This window comes from Glycine soja, chromosome 2, assembly GCF_004193775.1.
Source record: "Glycine soja cultivar W05 chromosome 2, ASM419377v2, whole genome shotgun sequence".
In the NCBI taxonomy this organism is placed as follows: Eukaryota; Viridiplantae; Streptophyta; class Magnoliopsida; order Fabales; family Fabaceae; genus Glycine; species Glycine soja.
This window is the reverse complement of record NC_041003.1, coordinates 41,634,736-41,653,463: the sequence shown is the minus strand read 5'-3', so window position 1 is coordinate 41,653,463 and position 18,728 is coordinate 41,634,736. Positions and strand designations below refer to the sequence as shown.

General features: G+C 29.3%; 1 protein-coding gene and 2 long non-coding RNA genes across 4 annotated transcripts; 1 reads left to right on the top strand and 2 right to left on the bottom strand.

Moving 5' to 3' along the window:
- Positions 1 to 4,870: 4,870 nt before the first annotated feature.
- On the top strand, positions 4,871 to 13,942 carry LOC114395042. Of its 2 annotated transcripts, XM_028356732.1 has the most exons (5): positions 4,872 to 5,105; positions 5,257 to 5,325; positions 11,248 to 11,330; positions 11,418 to 11,617; positions 13,729 to 13,942. In XM_028356732.1, the coding sequence occupies exons 1-5, from the start codon at positions 4,891 to 4,893 to the stop codon at positions 13,831 to 13,833; spliced, it is 672 nt and encodes a 223-aa protein (XP_028212533.1). In that variant the 5' UTR covers positions 4,872 to 4,890; the 3' UTR covers positions 13,834 to 13,942. The 2 variants fall into 2 exon arrangements, with proteins under 2 accessions (XP_028212540.1, XP_028212533.1); XM_028356739.1 differs by lacking the exon at positions 5,257 to 5,325 and having other exon boundaries at positions 4,871 to 5,105.
- Positions 13,943 to 15,640: 1,698 nt separating this feature from the next.
- Positions 15,641 to 17,590, bottom strand: LOC114395031. The gene is made up of 4 exons (XR_003662930.1): positions 17,545 to 17,590; positions 16,531 to 16,634; positions 16,035 to 16,084; positions 15,641 to 15,936 (listed from the first exon to the last, which is right to left on the bottom strand). It is a non-coding gene; the product is annotated as an uncharacterized LOC114395031 (long non-coding RNA).
- A 272-nt stretch (positions 17,591 to 17,862) lies between these two features.
- LOC114395037 lies at positions 17,863 to 18,591 on the bottom strand. Its single transcript, XR_003662940.1, has 3 exons — positions 18,522 to 18,591; positions 18,025 to 18,081; positions 17,863 to 17,897 (listed from the first exon to the last, which is right to left on the bottom strand). It is a non-coding gene; the product is annotated as an uncharacterized LOC114395037 (long non-coding RNA).
- Between the last annotated feature and the right edge of the window lie 137 nt (positions 18,592 to 18,728).

The window sequence follows — 18,728 nt, the reverse complement described above, 5'->3', positions numbered from 1 at the left end:
TAAGATATGTATTATCTAATATAGGTTTCTAGCTAGCTTGTTGGTATATGAATTTATGATAATAGCTTAAAGTTTATTTTTATAAATTATTTGGAGTAGTTTATGAAAAAAAAGTTAACTTATAAATTATTAGTTTTTTCTCTTAATTTTATCTTTACTAATTTATTTGAAATTTATTTTATATTTTTATTTAATTTAAGATTTTTTTATTTTTTTGAATATTTTTAATTTATTATGCGAAAATAGACACTAGATGACATTTTTTTGTTATTATGAAAGTTGGAATTTTACTCTTTTTTTTATTTTATTTAATGTCAAATTATTTATTTTAATGAATTATTACATTTTTTGTTTAAAAATAATACTATTAATAAATATATAGATATTAAAAGTTATTTTTAAAAATATAATTTAATTTAATTATATTTTTTTCAAAAAAAGGAAAAATGATTTAAATTAATATTATTAATTTATTAAAAAAACTATTTTAAACAATATGAGTAAAATCAATAAACTTTTACCATTATTTTATAATAATTTTTTTAAAAAAAAATATTGTCCTACTTTATAAAATGATAAATTATTAAAAATAAATTCAAATATTATGAATAATTCTTTTAAGTCATTTAATATTTATCAGATGATTTTATTAAAAATTTCTAATTAAATCAATTAACTTATAAACTTTTGATTTTTCAGTGCTTATAAGCTGAATAGTTAGTTTTGCCAAACAAAATAATGTCTTGGATGGCTAGTCACAATATTAAAACTTTCCCATATGTTTTTTTTAGAAAACTTTCCTATATGTTAATATTTCTGAATAGCATTCTTTATCAAAAGAAAATTTTACGCGTTAATTAATTTGCTAGAATTAGAAACCACGTACGTGTTTATATGTTCGTGTTTAACACGCAAAATGTGGCAAACTCATTTTTCAATCAAGATAACTTGTTCAGGTTTCCTTCTTCAAGCCAACTTGCAACATGCTATAATTTACTTCTTGTTATCCCAACATGTGAAATCCTCTTTTAAGGTGGTATTTGAAAAAGATCATATACGCTCATTTTTATTTTTTATTTCGTTTGTGTCTCAATTTATTCTTTATAGCATTACTTATTACCACATCTATCAACTTTTTAATTTTTTTTCTCCTATTTGTGTCTTCTTTTCTTATTAAAATTGGGTGAAATTTTTTTCTCACGTACTCGATCTTTAAAAAAATGTATTATTTAATTATTAAATATTGAGATTAAACTTCTCTAAAGTCATGGGTGCACTGTAGAAATCCAATATGGATCGTCGTCCTTTTTTTGACTGAAAAAAATCGTCTTACTTACCTTGCTAAAATGAAATAATCTTTTTAAGGTTAATATGGAGAAATATCAGACCGTAAATGTGAAATTTTTACTCTATGATCACTGCAGATAGAAGACAAGGAAGAGGAGGTGGGTTCCTTCTTTGAATCAAACGTTCGCCAAAAAAAAAGTAATGTCGGGACTACAGATTCAAAAGATAAAAAATAGAGGAAATCACAGTTGCAAATATCCTTGTAACCTTATAATTGTGTATTTTTTATGTCATGTGTTTTATTTTATTTTTCTTTTTATCCTCCTCAATTCAACTGTACGTACAGAGAAAATTCTTCTCCTCAAATGGTTCTTTTAATGGATAATATTTATATTGATTGGTTATAATAACAAATAATAACAAACCATTATCTCAAATTTTATTACATCATAATAAAATCATGTGTAAATGATTATTTTCAAAGATGTAATGTTTAATTTAATAAGCATGAGATTAGGAATTGTATTCTTGATATCTTCAACACAAATTTCAATGAATAAATAGTTTTAAATATATAAATTATATTGATTATAATTAAAATTATTAATAAATAAATAATTTTAAACACATAAATTATATTTTATATTTATGATAAATAATTTATATTGTGAAGCAAAGTTGTTTTTAGTCATTGAAAATTTTTCAAAAAAATTTAAACTTAATTATAAAATAACGATAAAAATAATAAAATTATAAGAAATAAGAGATAGAGAATGTATCATTATAATTTTTGGGCTAATGAATTTTTGATGTAGGAGTGCATGTTAATATTAGACATGACAGGACGAGAAAGTGTATGCACTTTCCCATCTCAGACTGCTTTTTCAAAAGGTCAAAACTATCTCGCTTTTGTATTCATCCTTGATGGGAATGTAATTTTTTCTTCTCATTCTCATTGCTGTTGAGGATCACGTATATCTGTCCCCACTCGATAATTAATCTTTTTTAAAAATATTTTTGCAAACAAAAAACATAAAAAATTAATTTTTTTACAAAAAATTGAACAAAACTACATATATCATTTAGTAAAGGAGTCAAGTTTAGACCATCAATTTGACACAACCAAATATAAAATCATATACCAATATTTTTTTTTTGTTGTAAAAATCATATTTTAATCACCTAAAAACTATTCCAAGACTTAATACTTGAGAAAGAACATAATCCCTTATGACATATTTACCTTTACCGTTTTAGTTTCAGTCATCAAAAGAATATAAACAATAAATAATTAAGGAATAGTAAATATGAAAATCTAATAAAAATAATTAAATAATATTGATGTATATATATATATATATAATAGTAATATAAAGTGAGGATAATTTAATAAATATATGTGTGGGGGTACAAGAACATGTACAGAAATGAAGGCGAATAGCTACATATTCATAACGGTTTCTGTTTAATTTTTTTTTTAAAAAAAAAATAGTATCCATACTCATACATGTTTCCCATTATAGCGGGGATTGGTGTCAAGGTTAGAGCAAATGCGAGACGGTACCCACAGGTACTAATAGGTTTGTCATGTCTGTCTAGTTAATATGAATATTGATTGCTTTATCTGTCAATTGTTGCTTGATTAATATATTTTTGTTAATAAGAAAATGACTTAAATAAGTACTATATAATAATAGGAGTAATTAATGATTATTGATTAGCGAAATAGAAAGTGTTTTGTAACTTAGTTAATTTTAAGAAATGTATTGAAAACAAAGTGATTGCTATTTAAATTTTTATATTTAACAAATTAAAATTTAATTTAATGAAAAATGCTATAATGATATTTTGTCGCGTGTATTTTTTTAACCTTTATTCATATTTTTACTTTCTCTTTAAAATTTAAATAAAACTAAAACACATATTGAAATGTTTGTAATTATATTATGTGTTTAACATTTCTGGGCCTTTTTGTACTCAATACCTTCATTTTAAAATAATGAAAATATATAATTTATTTTGTTGGTAATGAAAATAGATTATAACATCATAATATATATTTAAATTTTTATATTTGACAAGCTAAAATTTTATTTAATGAAAAAGCATTTTATGATATTTTGTCACGTGTATTTCTTTTACCTTCATTTATTTTTTACTTTCTCTTTAAATTTTAAATAAAACTAAAACATATATTGAAAAGTTTGTAATTGTATTATATGTCCAAGTGTTTACTTTTTCTGGGGCTTTTGTACTTAATTAATATCGCTAGAATGCATTGTTCTTTTATCATTTTCATATTTGCAGAAGAATACTTCATAAAAGGTTTGATAATGCTTTTATAATGTATTTTCATAACATATACAATTTGATCTATCCTACAAAATCATTGTCAAATCATTAAAAAAAAATCTTACAGGAAACATATTCCAAACACATTTTTAAAATGCTGAGATAAGTGAAAGATAATGTGAAACATATTGTATGTCTGATTTTATAAGTTTAATTCCGACAAAACTCTAACATTTGGGTGGAGGAAAGTGGGGAAGGGAGAAGAGGGGAAGGGAGGAGTTTTTTTAAAACCTTTTTTTTGTTTGGTTCACTTTTAAAAAGGGGAGGGGAAAAGAATAGAGGAAAGCAAATTAAATCTCTCATCCAATTTTTGTTCCACTCTAATATTGAGGGATTCATAGGGACAGAAAGAAGATTTAAAACATTTTAAAGTGTATTGACTTAACTTTTAAAATCTTGAATTATAAAGGGTATAAAAATAAATTAGTTTTTAAAGGTCATTCTCTCTTCTTAAAAGAAAAGAGTTACTTTTCCTACCCTTCATTAAAATCTCTCTTTCACCCTCCTCTCAACCAAATAAGATATCTAATCAAAATTTCTTTCCTTCTTTTCTTTTTTCTTTCCTCTTTTAAACCAAACAGTCCATAATTGAAAAGTGAATTTGATCGGTGTTGAAATTGTCTAAATAAAATGAATTTGATGAAAAATAATATTCATGTACTAAACAATTAATAAGTGTTTTTCATTTTGAATTCAAAGGGGCCGGAACAAAAAAAATATTTTTTATTTTTTACTTCCTATATGTTATAATATAAAATTATATAATCAATAAAACACATGTGTTTTGTGTTGAACAGTCATATAGTACTACCCACAAGTTTTTAAAATAATCCCATGCAATACACGGGAGTAGTGAGAGATAGCGTGCTATACTGACCCATAGAAATTTCCGAAGATAATTATTATGTTTATTTGTGGAGTAATTTATATTTGAGTTAATATTGAATTAAATATGTTCTGATATCATAGGATCAATAATATAAGAGGTTTAACTTCCAAAAATTAATTAAAGAAATTTACTTTTTATTTATATATTTTAATTTAACTTTATTTTTAGATGGCTTGGGATTTGATTATTTTTTTAATATATTAGAACAAATTCATATAAAAGTGTACAATTTCTGAACCACGCTGTCCTTATAAACTTTTCCACCGTTCAATATATCTAATTCAATACTTTTGTAAAATTCTAGCACATATATATATATATATATATATATATATATATATATGTAGTCATCATCTTTGAGAATGAATATTGGATTCATTTACATACCGATGGCAAACACAACCTTTATTCAAAAGTCTACTTGCTTAGCCATGGAGACATTATGTCAAGCTTCAAAGGTCGATCATGATCGCCCTATTACAAAATTTCGACTTAACTCCATAGTCAAATACAATTGCTTCTCTCTTCCAGAACAAAACTTGGGCTTGAGGTTTCAAAAAGACGCCACAAAAAAGATGTACGTATAATTTTATTATTATATAGTTTTATTTTATTGTGAATGCTTTCTTAAGAGTCAAGTTCTGGGAAATTGATCCAAAAAAAAGAAAGTTCTGGAAAACCAATGCCTTAGTAAGATAATATTGTGCGATATGAACCATCATTTTCAGGAGCATGGTTGTCTACGCCAGCATACCTCCAGGAAATTTACCCTCTGCTGATTCTTTTCCTGGTAGCTGGTAATGCATTACCCCTCCATTGTTTTCTTTGATGTGTGATTGAGATCTCATTGGTGAACTATACAAAAGTTGATAGCATGAAACTATATACAAATTAAATCTGCTGAATTAACTATAAAACTTAATTATTGCTTGCTTTCTTCCAAATACCTTTGGAAAAAAAATATTCTTTACACGCTCGTCCAATTAGTGAAAGACAAATATTTCATTATCCCTTTATAGTCTTTTATTATGAAGATAATAATATTCTTTTATCTTTTACGATAAATATTCTATTTTTCTTTTATAGATTTTTTATAGAGATAATTGTATTTTTTTTCTTTTTACTCAAAATATTTAAATATCACTTTTTTTTTATTTTATCATCCATGATGATTGATATTTTAAATCCTATAAATAATTATATTTATAAATTTTACTAGTCTATTTTTATATTGATTTTATTATACATAAATGGTTTGAGAATTAAAATTATTTATTAAATTTTATCAATCAAATAAACTTTTTTTGTTTAAGGGTTCAATCAAATAAACTTAATTACTAATATATGGACTTGATAGTTTAAAGTTTAAGACACACCAATAAATTTTTTCTTTTTTGGATCAATTCTTTGTGTATTTAGTTTTGTTTTTTTTTTGTCCTGATATCTCTATTTTTACTTTTTTTTTAGTATTGTTTATGAAAAAACTAACATATTTCTAGCCTTAGTGCATAGATCCAAATACCTTAATTTTGATGCATCGACCACCCCTAACATCCATGTCTGGTCTTTGGTTAATTTTGAGGGATTATATGACAGTTTTGTGTCTCTCTCCTCTCCCGCACAAAATGATGGTGGTTATATAACATTTGTAGCCTTAACTAATCTTTGTTAGAACTTGTTGTTCTTGCTCACACACACGAGGTAACTTGAGGAAGGATAAAAGTGAGAGAGGTTCAGAGAGAAGCAAAATTAACAGAATAAGGAGAATGAAAGAATCTGAAAATTATTATTGAAAGAACAATGAAACAGTATTTATACAAGAGGGACAAGGACTGAATTGTATTTTGCATTTTGGTCCCTCACTAACAACTTGATTACATCATTATTAATTAACCAAATAACTTCCTATATTAGAAAGGCTTAACAAACAAAGTCAGAATTACTATCATTTCTAACACTCCCCCATAATTCTGACTCTCATTCAATCATGATCATCATCTTGTTTCTCAAGTCTTCAAATTTGTTCTTCTTCAAAGGTTTGGTCAGTAAGTCTGCAAGATTGTCTTCTGACTTGCAGTATAGCAGTTTTACCTTCCCTTTGCTCACCTTGTCCCGAATAAAATGGTACCTTGTTTCTATGTGTTTACTTCCACCATGATCAATTGGATTTTTAGCAAGGCTAATTGTAGATTTGTTGTCCACCAGTATGTTTATAGCTTCAATCTTCTGGATCTTCATTTCTTTCAACAGTTTTCTTAGCCATAGGCCTTGACACGAGCACATTGATGCTGCTATGTATTCAGCTTCACAAGTTGATAAGACAACCGAATCTTGCTTCTTTGAACTCCACGACACCAGTGCATCTCTAAGTAGAAAAATATATTCAGCAGTGCTCTTTCTATCATCATTATCTCTTCTCCAGTCTGAGTCAGTATAGCCAACCAGTTCCATGTTTGAACTCGTGATGGTATTTGGCAGTAGAATACCATAGTTAATTGTACCTCTAATATACCTTAGAATTCTCTTTGCTGCCATCATGTGAGGAGTTTTTGGAGCTTGCATAAACCTACTGATTAGTCCAACACTGAATGCCAAATCAGGTCTTGTATTGCACAAGTACCTTAATGAACCCACAATCTGTCTGTACTGAGTTTCATCAACAGGTTCTCCTTTATCTCTCAAACTCAATGTCAATCCTGTTTCAGCTGGGGTGGCTGCTGCATTATAGTTAGTCATTCGAAACTTCTTCAACAGGTCTGTAGCATATTTTCTTTGATGCATTACAATTCCAGCTTCAGTTTCCTTGAACTCAATTCCAAGGAAGTATGAGAGAGATCCTAAGTCAGTTATTTCAAACTGATTCTTCAGCAGTTGCTTAATCTTGTCAATCTTTATCTTGTTGTTTCCTGTGATGAGTAAATCATCAATATAGAGGCACAATATTTCTAAGTCTGACTCATATTCTTCTTTTACATATACTCCATGTTCAGATATGCACTTGCTAAAGCCAATCTGAATTAGGACACTGTCAATCTTCTTGTTCCAAGCTCTTGGAGCTTGCTTTTGGTCATATAATGCTTTCTTCAGTTTGTATACCTTTCCTTCATGTCCAACAACTTCAAATCCAGGTGGTTGCTTGACAAACACTTCTTCTTCAAGGGGACCATTCAGAAATGCAGATTTCACATCAAGCTAATACATTGACCAGCCTTTCATGCTTGCTATTGCAACTACAAGTCTCACTATTTCAATCCTTGCCACAGGGGCAAAGATCTCACCATAGTCTACACCTTCTTTTTGTAGGAATCCTTTTGCCACCAATCTGGCTTTGTGTTTAACTACTTCACCAGCAGGATTTCTCTTAACTTTAAAAACCCATTTTACAGCAATAGGTCTTTTAAGTTTAGGTAACTCCATTAGCTGCTAGGTATGATTCATCTCAATTGATTTCAGCTCCTCTTTCATAGAATTGACCCACTTGTCATTCTTCAAGGCTTCTTTGAAACTCACAGGTTCAGCATCTGCATATAGGGCAAAGTGTACAATATCACCTTCATCTGTGATTTGGCTGTCTTTCATGACTTCATAATCTTTCAACATTTGTGAAGGTTGCAAAACCCTTTGAGACCTCCTAGTTCCTCCTTCAGTGTTCCTTGTAGGAAGTTCATCAGTTGTGTCACTCAATTCTTCTGGAATGATTGAATCTACCAGAACCTTGGTTGTATTGTTTATAGGGTCCTCCTTCCACTCATATTCCTTTAGTTCATCAAATATCACATCTCTGCTCATAGAAACCTACTTTGACCTTGGATCAAGTAGCTCGTAACCTCTAGTTGCATGATAGCCAGTCCAGGCTTCTTTAGGTGTCACTCCTTTCAGTCTCTTGGTAAGGCATTTGTTGAGTATATAGACTGTTGTTGCAGCTGCTTCACTCCATAGGAAATAAGGTAGCTTTTTAGTCTTCTACATGCTTCTCACCATATTCAGGATAATCCTGTTTCTTTTTTCAGCAGCACCATTGTGTTGTGGTGTATAAGGTGGAGTGAACTCATGAGTGATACCTGCCTCATCACAAAACTCAGCAAATTCCTTGAAGGTGTATTCACCACCTCCGTCAGTTCTTAATGTTTTTATACAGTGGCCACTACATTTTTCTACTGAGGCTTTATATTTTTTGAAAATTCTAAGCACCTCATTTTTCTTCTTGATTATATAAATCCAAGTCATTCTAGTCAAGTCATCTATGAATGTTACAAAGTACCTGTTTCCACCTAGGGATTCAACCTGAAAAGGACCACAGACATCTGAATAGATCACCTCCAATTTCTGTAATGACTTTACTGGTACAAATTTCTGAAATGCATTCCTTGGTTGCTTTTCAGCTGAGGTATTCCTTGAGCCATTCTGTGCAGTTGACTCAAATCCTTGAAATTCAAGTGTCCAGATCTGTAGTGCCACAACCATTCCTCTCTACATGTCTCAGCCTGCAAGCAATTGTGTTTCATGACTTGAATACCAACCTTAAAAGTTCTATTCCTGTTCAATGGAGCTTTGATGATCAACCTTCTGTCCTTGTCATAGATCTTCATTTCTTTGTCCTCCATCACCATTCTGTATTTCTTTTCAAGTAGTTGGCCAAGACTCAGAAGATTGCATCTCATGTTTGGAACATAGAGCACATCCTCAATGTATGACACTGTACCATCCCTTCTTTTAATCACAACTTTGCCATGACCTTCAACTCTTATAGTGTTGTCATCTGCAAATCTGACCTCGTGATTTACTGACTCATCAATGCTAACAAACCAGTCCTTGTGACCAGTCATATGTGTTGAACATCCTGTGTCCAAGTACCATTTATTTTCTGCATCAGCTCTAGTCTTTGTTGTGATCATCAACAGCACTGGTTCAGTGTCAGAAACAGCTCTTGTGGCTAATTGTGCTTCATCATCAGCATTTTTCTCCTTATACCAACATTCTTCTGCATAGTGACCTCTTTTTCCACAATTGAAGCATTCAACATTTCTTTTATCCCATTTCTTTTTGCCTCCTCTTCCATGAGTACCAAAACCACCACTTCTTTTACTGCAGCTATCTCCACTTCTTTGATCAGGTTGATGTTTACCTTTATCTTTGGAGTAACCTCCTCTACCTCTCATGTTCTGGAATCTCCCTCTTCCTTTCTTGCCTTTGTGATTATCAAAACCACCATTTCTTGACTGATGGTGTGCTTGCAGGGCTTGTTCTGTAGCCTTATCATTTGCTCTTTCTTGCAATATTTGTTCATGTGCCTCAAGTGATCCTTGTAATTCATCAACATATAATGATTCCAAGTCCTTTGATTCCTCAATTGCAACCACAATGTGATCGAATCTTGGATTCAAGGTCCTCAGAACTTTCTCAACTAACGTCAGATTAGTAATTGTATCACCACAACTAGTGATTGAATTTGCAAGAACCTGCAATCTTCCAAAGTAATCTCCAATAATGCTCTCAGTCTCTTCCATCTGCAGCAATTCAAATTGGCTTCGAAGAGTCTGAAGTCTCACCTTCTTGATCTTATCAACTCCTGCATAAGCCTTGTTCAGAATGTCCCATGCTTCCTTTGCGGATTTAGCATTTGCGGTTTTCTCAAAGTGAGAATCATCGACACATTGATGCAAGATCACCAAGGCTTTGGAGTCTTAATTTCTTCTTCAGATCCTTGAATTCAGTCTTCTATGAATCTGAGGCTTCTTCTTTTGGAATTTCTATTCCATTCTCAATCACATCGGTCAAATCTTGAAATCCAAGCAAGGCTTTCATTTGCACACTCCATCTGTTGAAGTTCTTGCCGGTTAGAATTGGAAGATTTGAGGGAAAAAGATCATTGGAAGCCATGATTGGAGAATTGGTCCCTTTTTCGAACCTAGCTATGAAATACCACTGTTAGAACTTATTGTGCTTGCTCACACACACAATCAAAGAGATAACTTGAGGAAGGATAAAAGTGAGAGAAGTTTAGAGAAAAGCAAAACTAACTTTTGCATTTTGGTACCTCACTAACAACTTGATTACATCATTATTAACTAACCAACTAATTTCTTATATTAGAAAGACTTAACAAACAAAGTCAGAATTATTATCATTTCTAACAATCTTCACATGACATGACACTAATGATTTTATATATTCCTTACTGATTATTGTATAGTATAAAATTACATGTTTATACTTCGAACTAATCTTCAAGTGTCACGGAAATCAAAATTTCAATTTATGAAGGAATAAGTTAAGATTAGACAAGGGATCTTGCTAACCGTCAGTGCCCTAGTACGAAGAGACTGCACATATTATTGCTAATGGGATCACGGATCAACTTGCTCATTGGATATTTTTGCTTTGTTATATGGGACCAAGCCTTTTAAGATCCGTATTTATAGTAGCAGTGGTTATGTTTTATTATGCTTTTCTTTTTTGTATTTTGTTGTGCTGAGTTATTCTTGAAAAATTATCAGTTATGGGTTATCTTTCATTGTGAGAACCGGCAAGAACGTACACTTTTTGCTCATGTATTAAAAATCATATGAGAGAGCATTTTAAAATTATAAGAGAGCGTATATATATCTTAATTAGTGTCCTTAAAAAATTAGTTGGCATATGCCTAGACAAAATCATAAACACGTGCCCCACTCCCAGGAAAATAACTGATGAACAGTTTAAAAACGACAATCTTGCAGGAAAGCTTGGATGATTGGAACAGTAGTCGCTGCACTTCTTTCCTTCACGACGAACAAATGGGGACCTTTGCTACTATTGAAAGGTAATCAAATAATTAAAGAACATAGTTAATCAACCTTAAAAAGATTTACTTATGCGTTAATTATATTATCTCCTTAATTTTGTATAGAGAAAATTGAGACAACGATAGAGCAAGCAGAACGTGTGGCAGATATAGTAGAAGAAGTGGCCGAGAGGGTTGATAAAATTGCGGAAGGGGCTGCCAAGAATCTTCCCGAAGGAAAACTTCAGGATGTTGCTGAATTTGTTGAAAACGTAGCTGAAAATGTAGACAAGCTCGCCGAAGAAGCAGGGGATCTATTGGAAAAGGTTTTAACCTGTGTCCCAAAAATCACTCTAAACTTCCTCATTTTTATTTTTCAATCACAATTACACCTAATGCCTTGTTTTATATACTTTACTTAAAACCTATCAAGTCGTCATTCATTGACCATGTTGACAGAGATATGTTTCATAAAACTAACTTATAAAATTGTTAAAAACTTATAAATTAATTAAAAGTTTATAAGTTATAAGTTAAAATGACAAAAACTTATAAGTTACTTGAATTTTTTTTTTTTGGTGGATTAAAGCCAGCTGATTTAATAACCAGACAATTGAAACATATGAAGTAATCAACCCAGTTCTCTCTTTGTTTAATTTACACAAATCATATAAATATAATTAATGCCCCATGTTAGTAGCATTGATCATTCCCGACTCTTAATAAATAGATTTTCAGTATTTTGAGGGATCATATAAAATGTGTTATGGTTCAACCCTAAAATTTTACAACTATAAATATATATATATATATAAAATACTTTTACTGTTATTTTCTAATCAAAATTGAAGTTCTACTTAAAAAATCTATAAGAGACTCAAATTTTAATTATTGAGATAAAATTCTGATTTTAATTAAAAATAATACTAATGATAAGTTTAAAAGAATGAAAAAGGGTGTAAAAATGAATTGAAATTGGTGAAATATTTGAATGCCTTAAATATAATTTTAGTCCATCTTATCTTATTTGAGAAATTATTTTTTTAGTCCTTCAAATATATAGCACTATTATTAATGCAATGAAATAGATGGACTAAAAGTAAGTTTTAAAAAATTTGAGAGACTAATAATTTTTTTAAGGATTAAAAAAATAATTATTCAAAGACTAAAAATATATTTAAATCTATTTGAATTAAATAGAGTATAAAAATGTGAAATATATACCAATTTTTAAACTTTTCATGTCAAATATATTTAAGTATAATTAAATCAAACACTACCAAAAGTATTTGTAAAGCTGAATGTAATTTTTTTCAAAAATATTACTATTTTTTTTACAAGCAAAATTTAATATTCGGAGCCATTGATTATCAGAGTACAAGGTGTACTCATGACAACCTATCATAGACAACTACAAGAATTATGTGGCTCACAAGTCTCAAAAAATTAATATTTCTCGATAAATGTCATAATGTGCCAAAAATAGGTGTATTAGACACTGAAAAAGAAAAGGAAAAAAAGCATCAGCTATATTTCTTCTCAGCCGGCGACTTTGAAAAACCAAATTATGGTAGGTTAGATAAACCTAATTAATCTTAGAGATTAGTGTATGTTTGATTGAGGAAATAAAATGAAATAAAAATAAATTAAGATAAAAGTTTTAAAATAAAATTAAATATAAAAATATGAATTTCACTTTATTTTACTATTTATTTTACTTTTTATAGTTCTCTTTTACATGTTTCAAATGGAGGGTTAGTCACAAATATTAAAACTTTCCTATATGTTAATATTGCAGAATATTCTTTATCAAAAGACAACTTTACACGTTAATTAATATTAATTTGCTAGAATTAGAAACCACTTGTTTATATGTTCAAGTTTAACACGCTAAATGTTGCAAACTCATTTTTCAGTCAAGATACCTTGTTCAGGTTTCCTTCTTCAAACCAACTTCCTATAATTTACTCTTGTTTATCCCAACAGCTGACATTATATTTTATGGTGGTATTTGAAAAAGAAAATTATAAATATATACTCTCTCTCTCTCTCATTTGTATCTCAACTTCTTATTTTTCTCTTTCATTTGTATCTCAACATCTTATTTTTCTCTTTCTTTTCTATATATAACATCACTTATCACATTTATCAAATTTTTAACTTTCCCCCATTTCTCTCCTTTTTTTCTTATTAAAATTGGGTGAACATTTATCATCGCATACTCTTTGGTAAAAAAATGTATGATTTAATTATTAAATATTGGGATTTTTTACTCCTCCAAAGTGAGGGGTTCATTTTAGAATATAAAGTACATTCACAAAATCCAATAGCTAGGGATCCTATTACTTGCATGTTGCTAAAATGAAATAATGTTTTGAAGGCTAGTGGGGAAATATCAGACCATAAATGTGAAATTTTTACTCTATGCTCATTGCAGGTAGAAGACAAGCAAGAGGAAGTGGTTTCATTCTTTGAATCAACCGTTCGTCAACAAAAAAGTAATGACGGGACTACGGCTACAGATTCAAAAGATAAAAAATAGAGGAAATCACGGTTTCAAATCCATGTAACATTTTAGCACATTACTCTTATAATGAGATAATCCCTTTGTATATTATCTTTCTCTTATAATTGGGTTTTATTTTATGTCACGTGTTTTATTTTAATCTTCTTTTTATCCTCACCAATTCACCTTCTACATAGAGATAAAATTCTTCTCCTCAAAAGATTCTCACAATGCAAAATATTTATATTGATTGGTTATCATAACAAATAATAACGAACCATTTTCTCAAATTTTATTACATTATTCAATTATAAAATCATATTTAAGTGTCACTATTTTCAAAGATATGATGTCATTCCTAATTTAATGGGCATGAGATTAGGAATATTCTTTAATTGTATTCTTGATCACTTCAACACAAATTTCATAGTATTCTTTTAAAAGGAATTGAAATTAATTAGAAAAATGAAAATTAAATATTTGACTTAAATTATCGATTTCCTACAAATCAATCATCTTGTTGACAACGTTTATAAGATATTATAAAAGTCAATAAACTTAAACTTATTAAACATGACAATTAGTGTTTTAGTCTTTGTAATATACATGATAATTATTTATTTTATATAACTAAAAATTATAATAAATAAATAATTTTGAATATATAAATTATATTGTAGCTAAAATTAGTAATAAATAGATACTTTTAAACATATGATAAATAATTTATATTATGATGCAAATTTATTTTTAATTAAATTTTCAAAAAAATTCAAATTTAATTTAAAAATGATGATGAAAGTAATAAATTAAAAAATGAAGAGGCAGAAAATGCAACAACCCAATTTATGGGCCTATGTGTTTCTGTTGTATTTTTTTTATTTTTTTATTTGGATGAGGGAATGTTTCTGTTGTATGAGTGTATATTAATATATTGTTTGTTAATAAGAAAAAATGACTTATATAGTACAAGATAATAATAGTTGCAATTAATGATTCTTGGTTAATGAAATAAAAATTGTTTTGGAATTTGGTTAATTTTAAGAAGTGTATTTTAAAATGAAAGTGATTTTACAATCATTAATTAATATGCCTATGAGAAGGGCTAAACATTTTAGAGCTTGCTCATAACAAAAGTAGTTACTTACAAAAAAAAAAAAAAGTTGTGTTCCCAAAGCTCTCTAAAATTTGTCAAATACCCATCATGATATTATTTTAATTTGTTCAATCTCATTAATCCTTTAAAATTATTTATATTTTTAAATCTTAATATTTGAAATTCCAAATTATTAACATTGTTGCTATAAATTAATCCTTGATACTTTGATTGCGTAAATTCTTACTCATGCAATTAATTTATGTGACACATATACCCATTTAAGTTTCATTGTTGCTCTCTAATGTCTCACCAAACTTCATGTCACCCTTAAGTCACTACTAGGAAATAAGGTTTTTACATTGGTTATTTAAGACTTTTAACATCGATTATTAATCGATGTTGAAAGTTCCGATATTGAAAGTAATATCGTTAATATTGATTTTTCAAAACCGATGTTAACTAATAAATACAACATTGATTATTTAAATAGCCGATGTTATATGATAAGAATTTTGAAAAAAGAAAGTTATAAATTTACATATCAACATCGGTTATTTAAAAAACCGATGTTGTTAGTGCCAGTTAACATAAATTTTTTAAATAAATGATGTTGATATGTAAATTTATAATGAGCATCTTCAGCTGCATTATATGTTTGTTTGTTACAATATAATGCATTCAATTTAAAGAGTCATCAGACTTGTAGCTAAGCATTAACATTTAAAACTAAAGCATAAAAGAATATAAACTTGAAGGGCAATCAAAGATCTCATTATTCAAATCACTAGGGTCGACCAAACAGTGGAAGTTATAGTAGTTTGCATGGAATCTTAAGTGCAAGCCCCATTACCACCATTATACACCCAAAAAAAAATCTCATATGCATGCAGATAGTCAAATAAACTAGCATTCTATCCAACATGACACTGAGCTTACAAACACATTCATAACAAAATTTTAGTGAACTTACAGTCTCTCTTTCACTTGTTCATCCTGGTGGCTAAATATCTTGTATCCATTCAACCTCTGCAACACGATACCTGCATAAAACATTTAAAGAATAAAATCATATTTCCATGAAAGAAAAATAGTCAGATCAACAGCTAGAGAATTCATGAAACACCCAGAGACAACTCACCCATCTTGATCCCAGGAACGGATGATACGAAATCTCCTACGACTTTCAACCTGCATGTAGCAACACTTTCTTAAACATTGAAAAAATTTAAAATAAAATTAAAGAAAAACCAAGTCTATTTTAATAGAATCTAGGTTAAAATAGAAAATTCGTAGGAGCCTCCAAAGTATCCTAGGACCACTAACACTAGCCCAACAGTGACAAAATAAAATGAGAAACAAACACCATTACAACTAACTCTTAGAGTAGACTTGTACAAGTTGTCAATTGTCCACAATATTCTCAAGTCCTTCTGGCAAGCATGAGACATTGTCTCTATCATGTAAATTAAATGATAAATGTAGGAATAGATTTAACAAATGATATGATAAAAATGGAAAAAAAAAAGATGAAAAAAAAAAAGATAAGATGAAAGTGAAATGAAAGAGAAAGATAAAATGAGTATAAGTTATTTTGGGTGAAAAAATCTGTGTGCCTTGAGTAAAGAAACCCTGACCTTTTGTAGCAAGGTTGACTTTTTATGCAAAATCATCATAGTCACCCACGGAATGCTCCCAGATAATATTCTCATCACTATAACAACCCACGATTGCACAAGCCCTGCACGTTATAGTCACATCCCTCACATTAATTGTCAACATAAACTGCATCCACACATGCTCATCAATGAATGGATTTAATCATTTTCATTATTTGTAATACTTTTTTTTATATAAAATTAAGAGTTTAGTTTACAAAATTAATTGCAATCAGGTGGCTGATGCACTTGTTAAATTTGGCCTCACTATGGAAAGGGAGGGCAGGATTTTTAGTTTTATGCCGAATTTTAATTTTTTAATTGTCTTACCTGGTGTAGCTTCTATTTTATTCCTTCGTAGTTTTTAATATTATTATTTTTCTGGGACTACACGCTATCATGTGATCTTGCCAATGAAGTTAAACTCTGGTATACTAATTCTAAAACATTTCATAATACTACTTAATCCAAAGAAGATTTATTCAATATATAACCTATGAGATTGCAAATTGAAAAAAAAAAGTATTATTTAATCCAAAAATATATATTTTTCTTTTCAAATTAAACATTAATGCTAAGAGTAACTTGTATTTTATCTCATTGCATAGTCATATAAAATGTGATCATTAGTTAAGAACCAAAGACAATTCTCTCTATATATTTATATATACCTACTCCTGGGATGATGCATACAAGTCCAGTTAAATTAGTCCAATTGCACCTCTATTTTACAAGGAAAACTGTGAGCTTAATATGCTAAATAGGACTCAAATAGCTAATAATAAAAAATAAGGCTCCAATAAAAAAATAATATCCACCTAATAATTTCTATAAGAAACAAATAGAATAAGTAGTTACAATGAGTCTATATATGATGAATTTCTCAATTTCTCATAATAGGGAAAATGGAATTAGTCATATAGGTACTTCACCATTACAGAACAATTAAATTAAATATCAATTAAAGCAAAAAAGTTCAATCACAAATAAAACCTTTGCATAGCTGTCTTTAACCTTCCCCAATTTTGTTTGCTTCTACCTAAAAGAAAAAAAAATAGAAAACAAGAGTAATCTTAAAGAGCAAATGAATGGCAAATTTGAACTCTACAATCGCATTAGAGATAAGGTATTAAAGCAGCTCAAAAGTGAGTTTACTTACATTGAGTACCGGATGACATCAATAGCAACGCTTGCAGGTAAAAAATCATTAACTGCTACCTCCTTGTGCTCATTCTTTTTGTCTTAGAATGAATTTTGTCAATTGGATCATTGTCTTCACACAGTGTGCGAGGGATAAAACCATAGTTATGTGGATAAACAACTGATGAATACAAAACCCGATCAACCTGTGAATTATTCGAAAATCGTAAGCATAAAGATAGATGGGTATGAGGAAAAAAATCATCTGGGAAATCTATTTCAAGCTACAATAGTAAGGGCTTCCATTCCAGTAACCAAGCAATTGGTTTGTACCTTAATCAATCCAGTCTTTTTGTCAAGTTCATACTTAACCTTGCTTCCTTTAGTGATCTCCACAACCTGCAACCATTGAACAAGCAGAAACACCCCTTTAGCATAAAACTAATTGCAAATCAAGAATGGAATTATACAGGTGTGGTGTCATCATGCAATTGATGTATGACGATTGAGAAGTTAAGTTATTGGAGACTGAAGTTACAAAAAGATTCAATAGCACCTAGTACAATATTGCACTAGTGGAATGACTGCTTGCAGAACAGATACTCTGTAAAATAAATGTTGAAAATAATATATAGCTTCATCTTTAACGTATAAATAGTAATAGATGGCACAATGAGGCAACAAGTATTCTTCCAAAGCATAAGATGAGAACTTACACAATTGAAAATCTGAGGAGCCTCAGGTCCTGCATATGAAAATTATGTAGTTTTGAAATATGATTTAAATCTTAACTATACTATATGAACAAGCAATAATATCAGCAAAGTTACCAATTTCTAGATCATGCCAAGGATGGGCAGCTACTGATCTCCTTGACAATGATGAAAGAATCCTTTCATTCAAACGGGGAACTAGACGATTTTCTCCAGCTTCTTCACCATTGTCACTCATCTTTAAAAATATGGCATAGAAATAGAAAAAAGCAAATATGGGATGAAAAAATGATGCCAAACTTGATGCATGAAAAAGCATGAAAT

Bases quoted from the DNA above. Each gene is read 5' to 3' on its own strand.
- LOC114395042 (XM_028356732.1), top strand. From the start codon at position 4,891: ATGAATATTGGATTCATTTACATACCGATGGCAAACACAACCTTTATT. The intron at 11,331-11,417 runs GTAATCAAATAA...AATTTTGTATAG, and splicing joins ACCTTTGCTACTATTGAAAG to AGAAAATTGAGACAACGATA. The intron at 11,618-13,728 runs GTTTTAACCTGT...TGCTCATTGCAG, and splicing joins CAGGGGATCTATTGGAAAAG to GTAGAAGACAAGCAAGAGGA.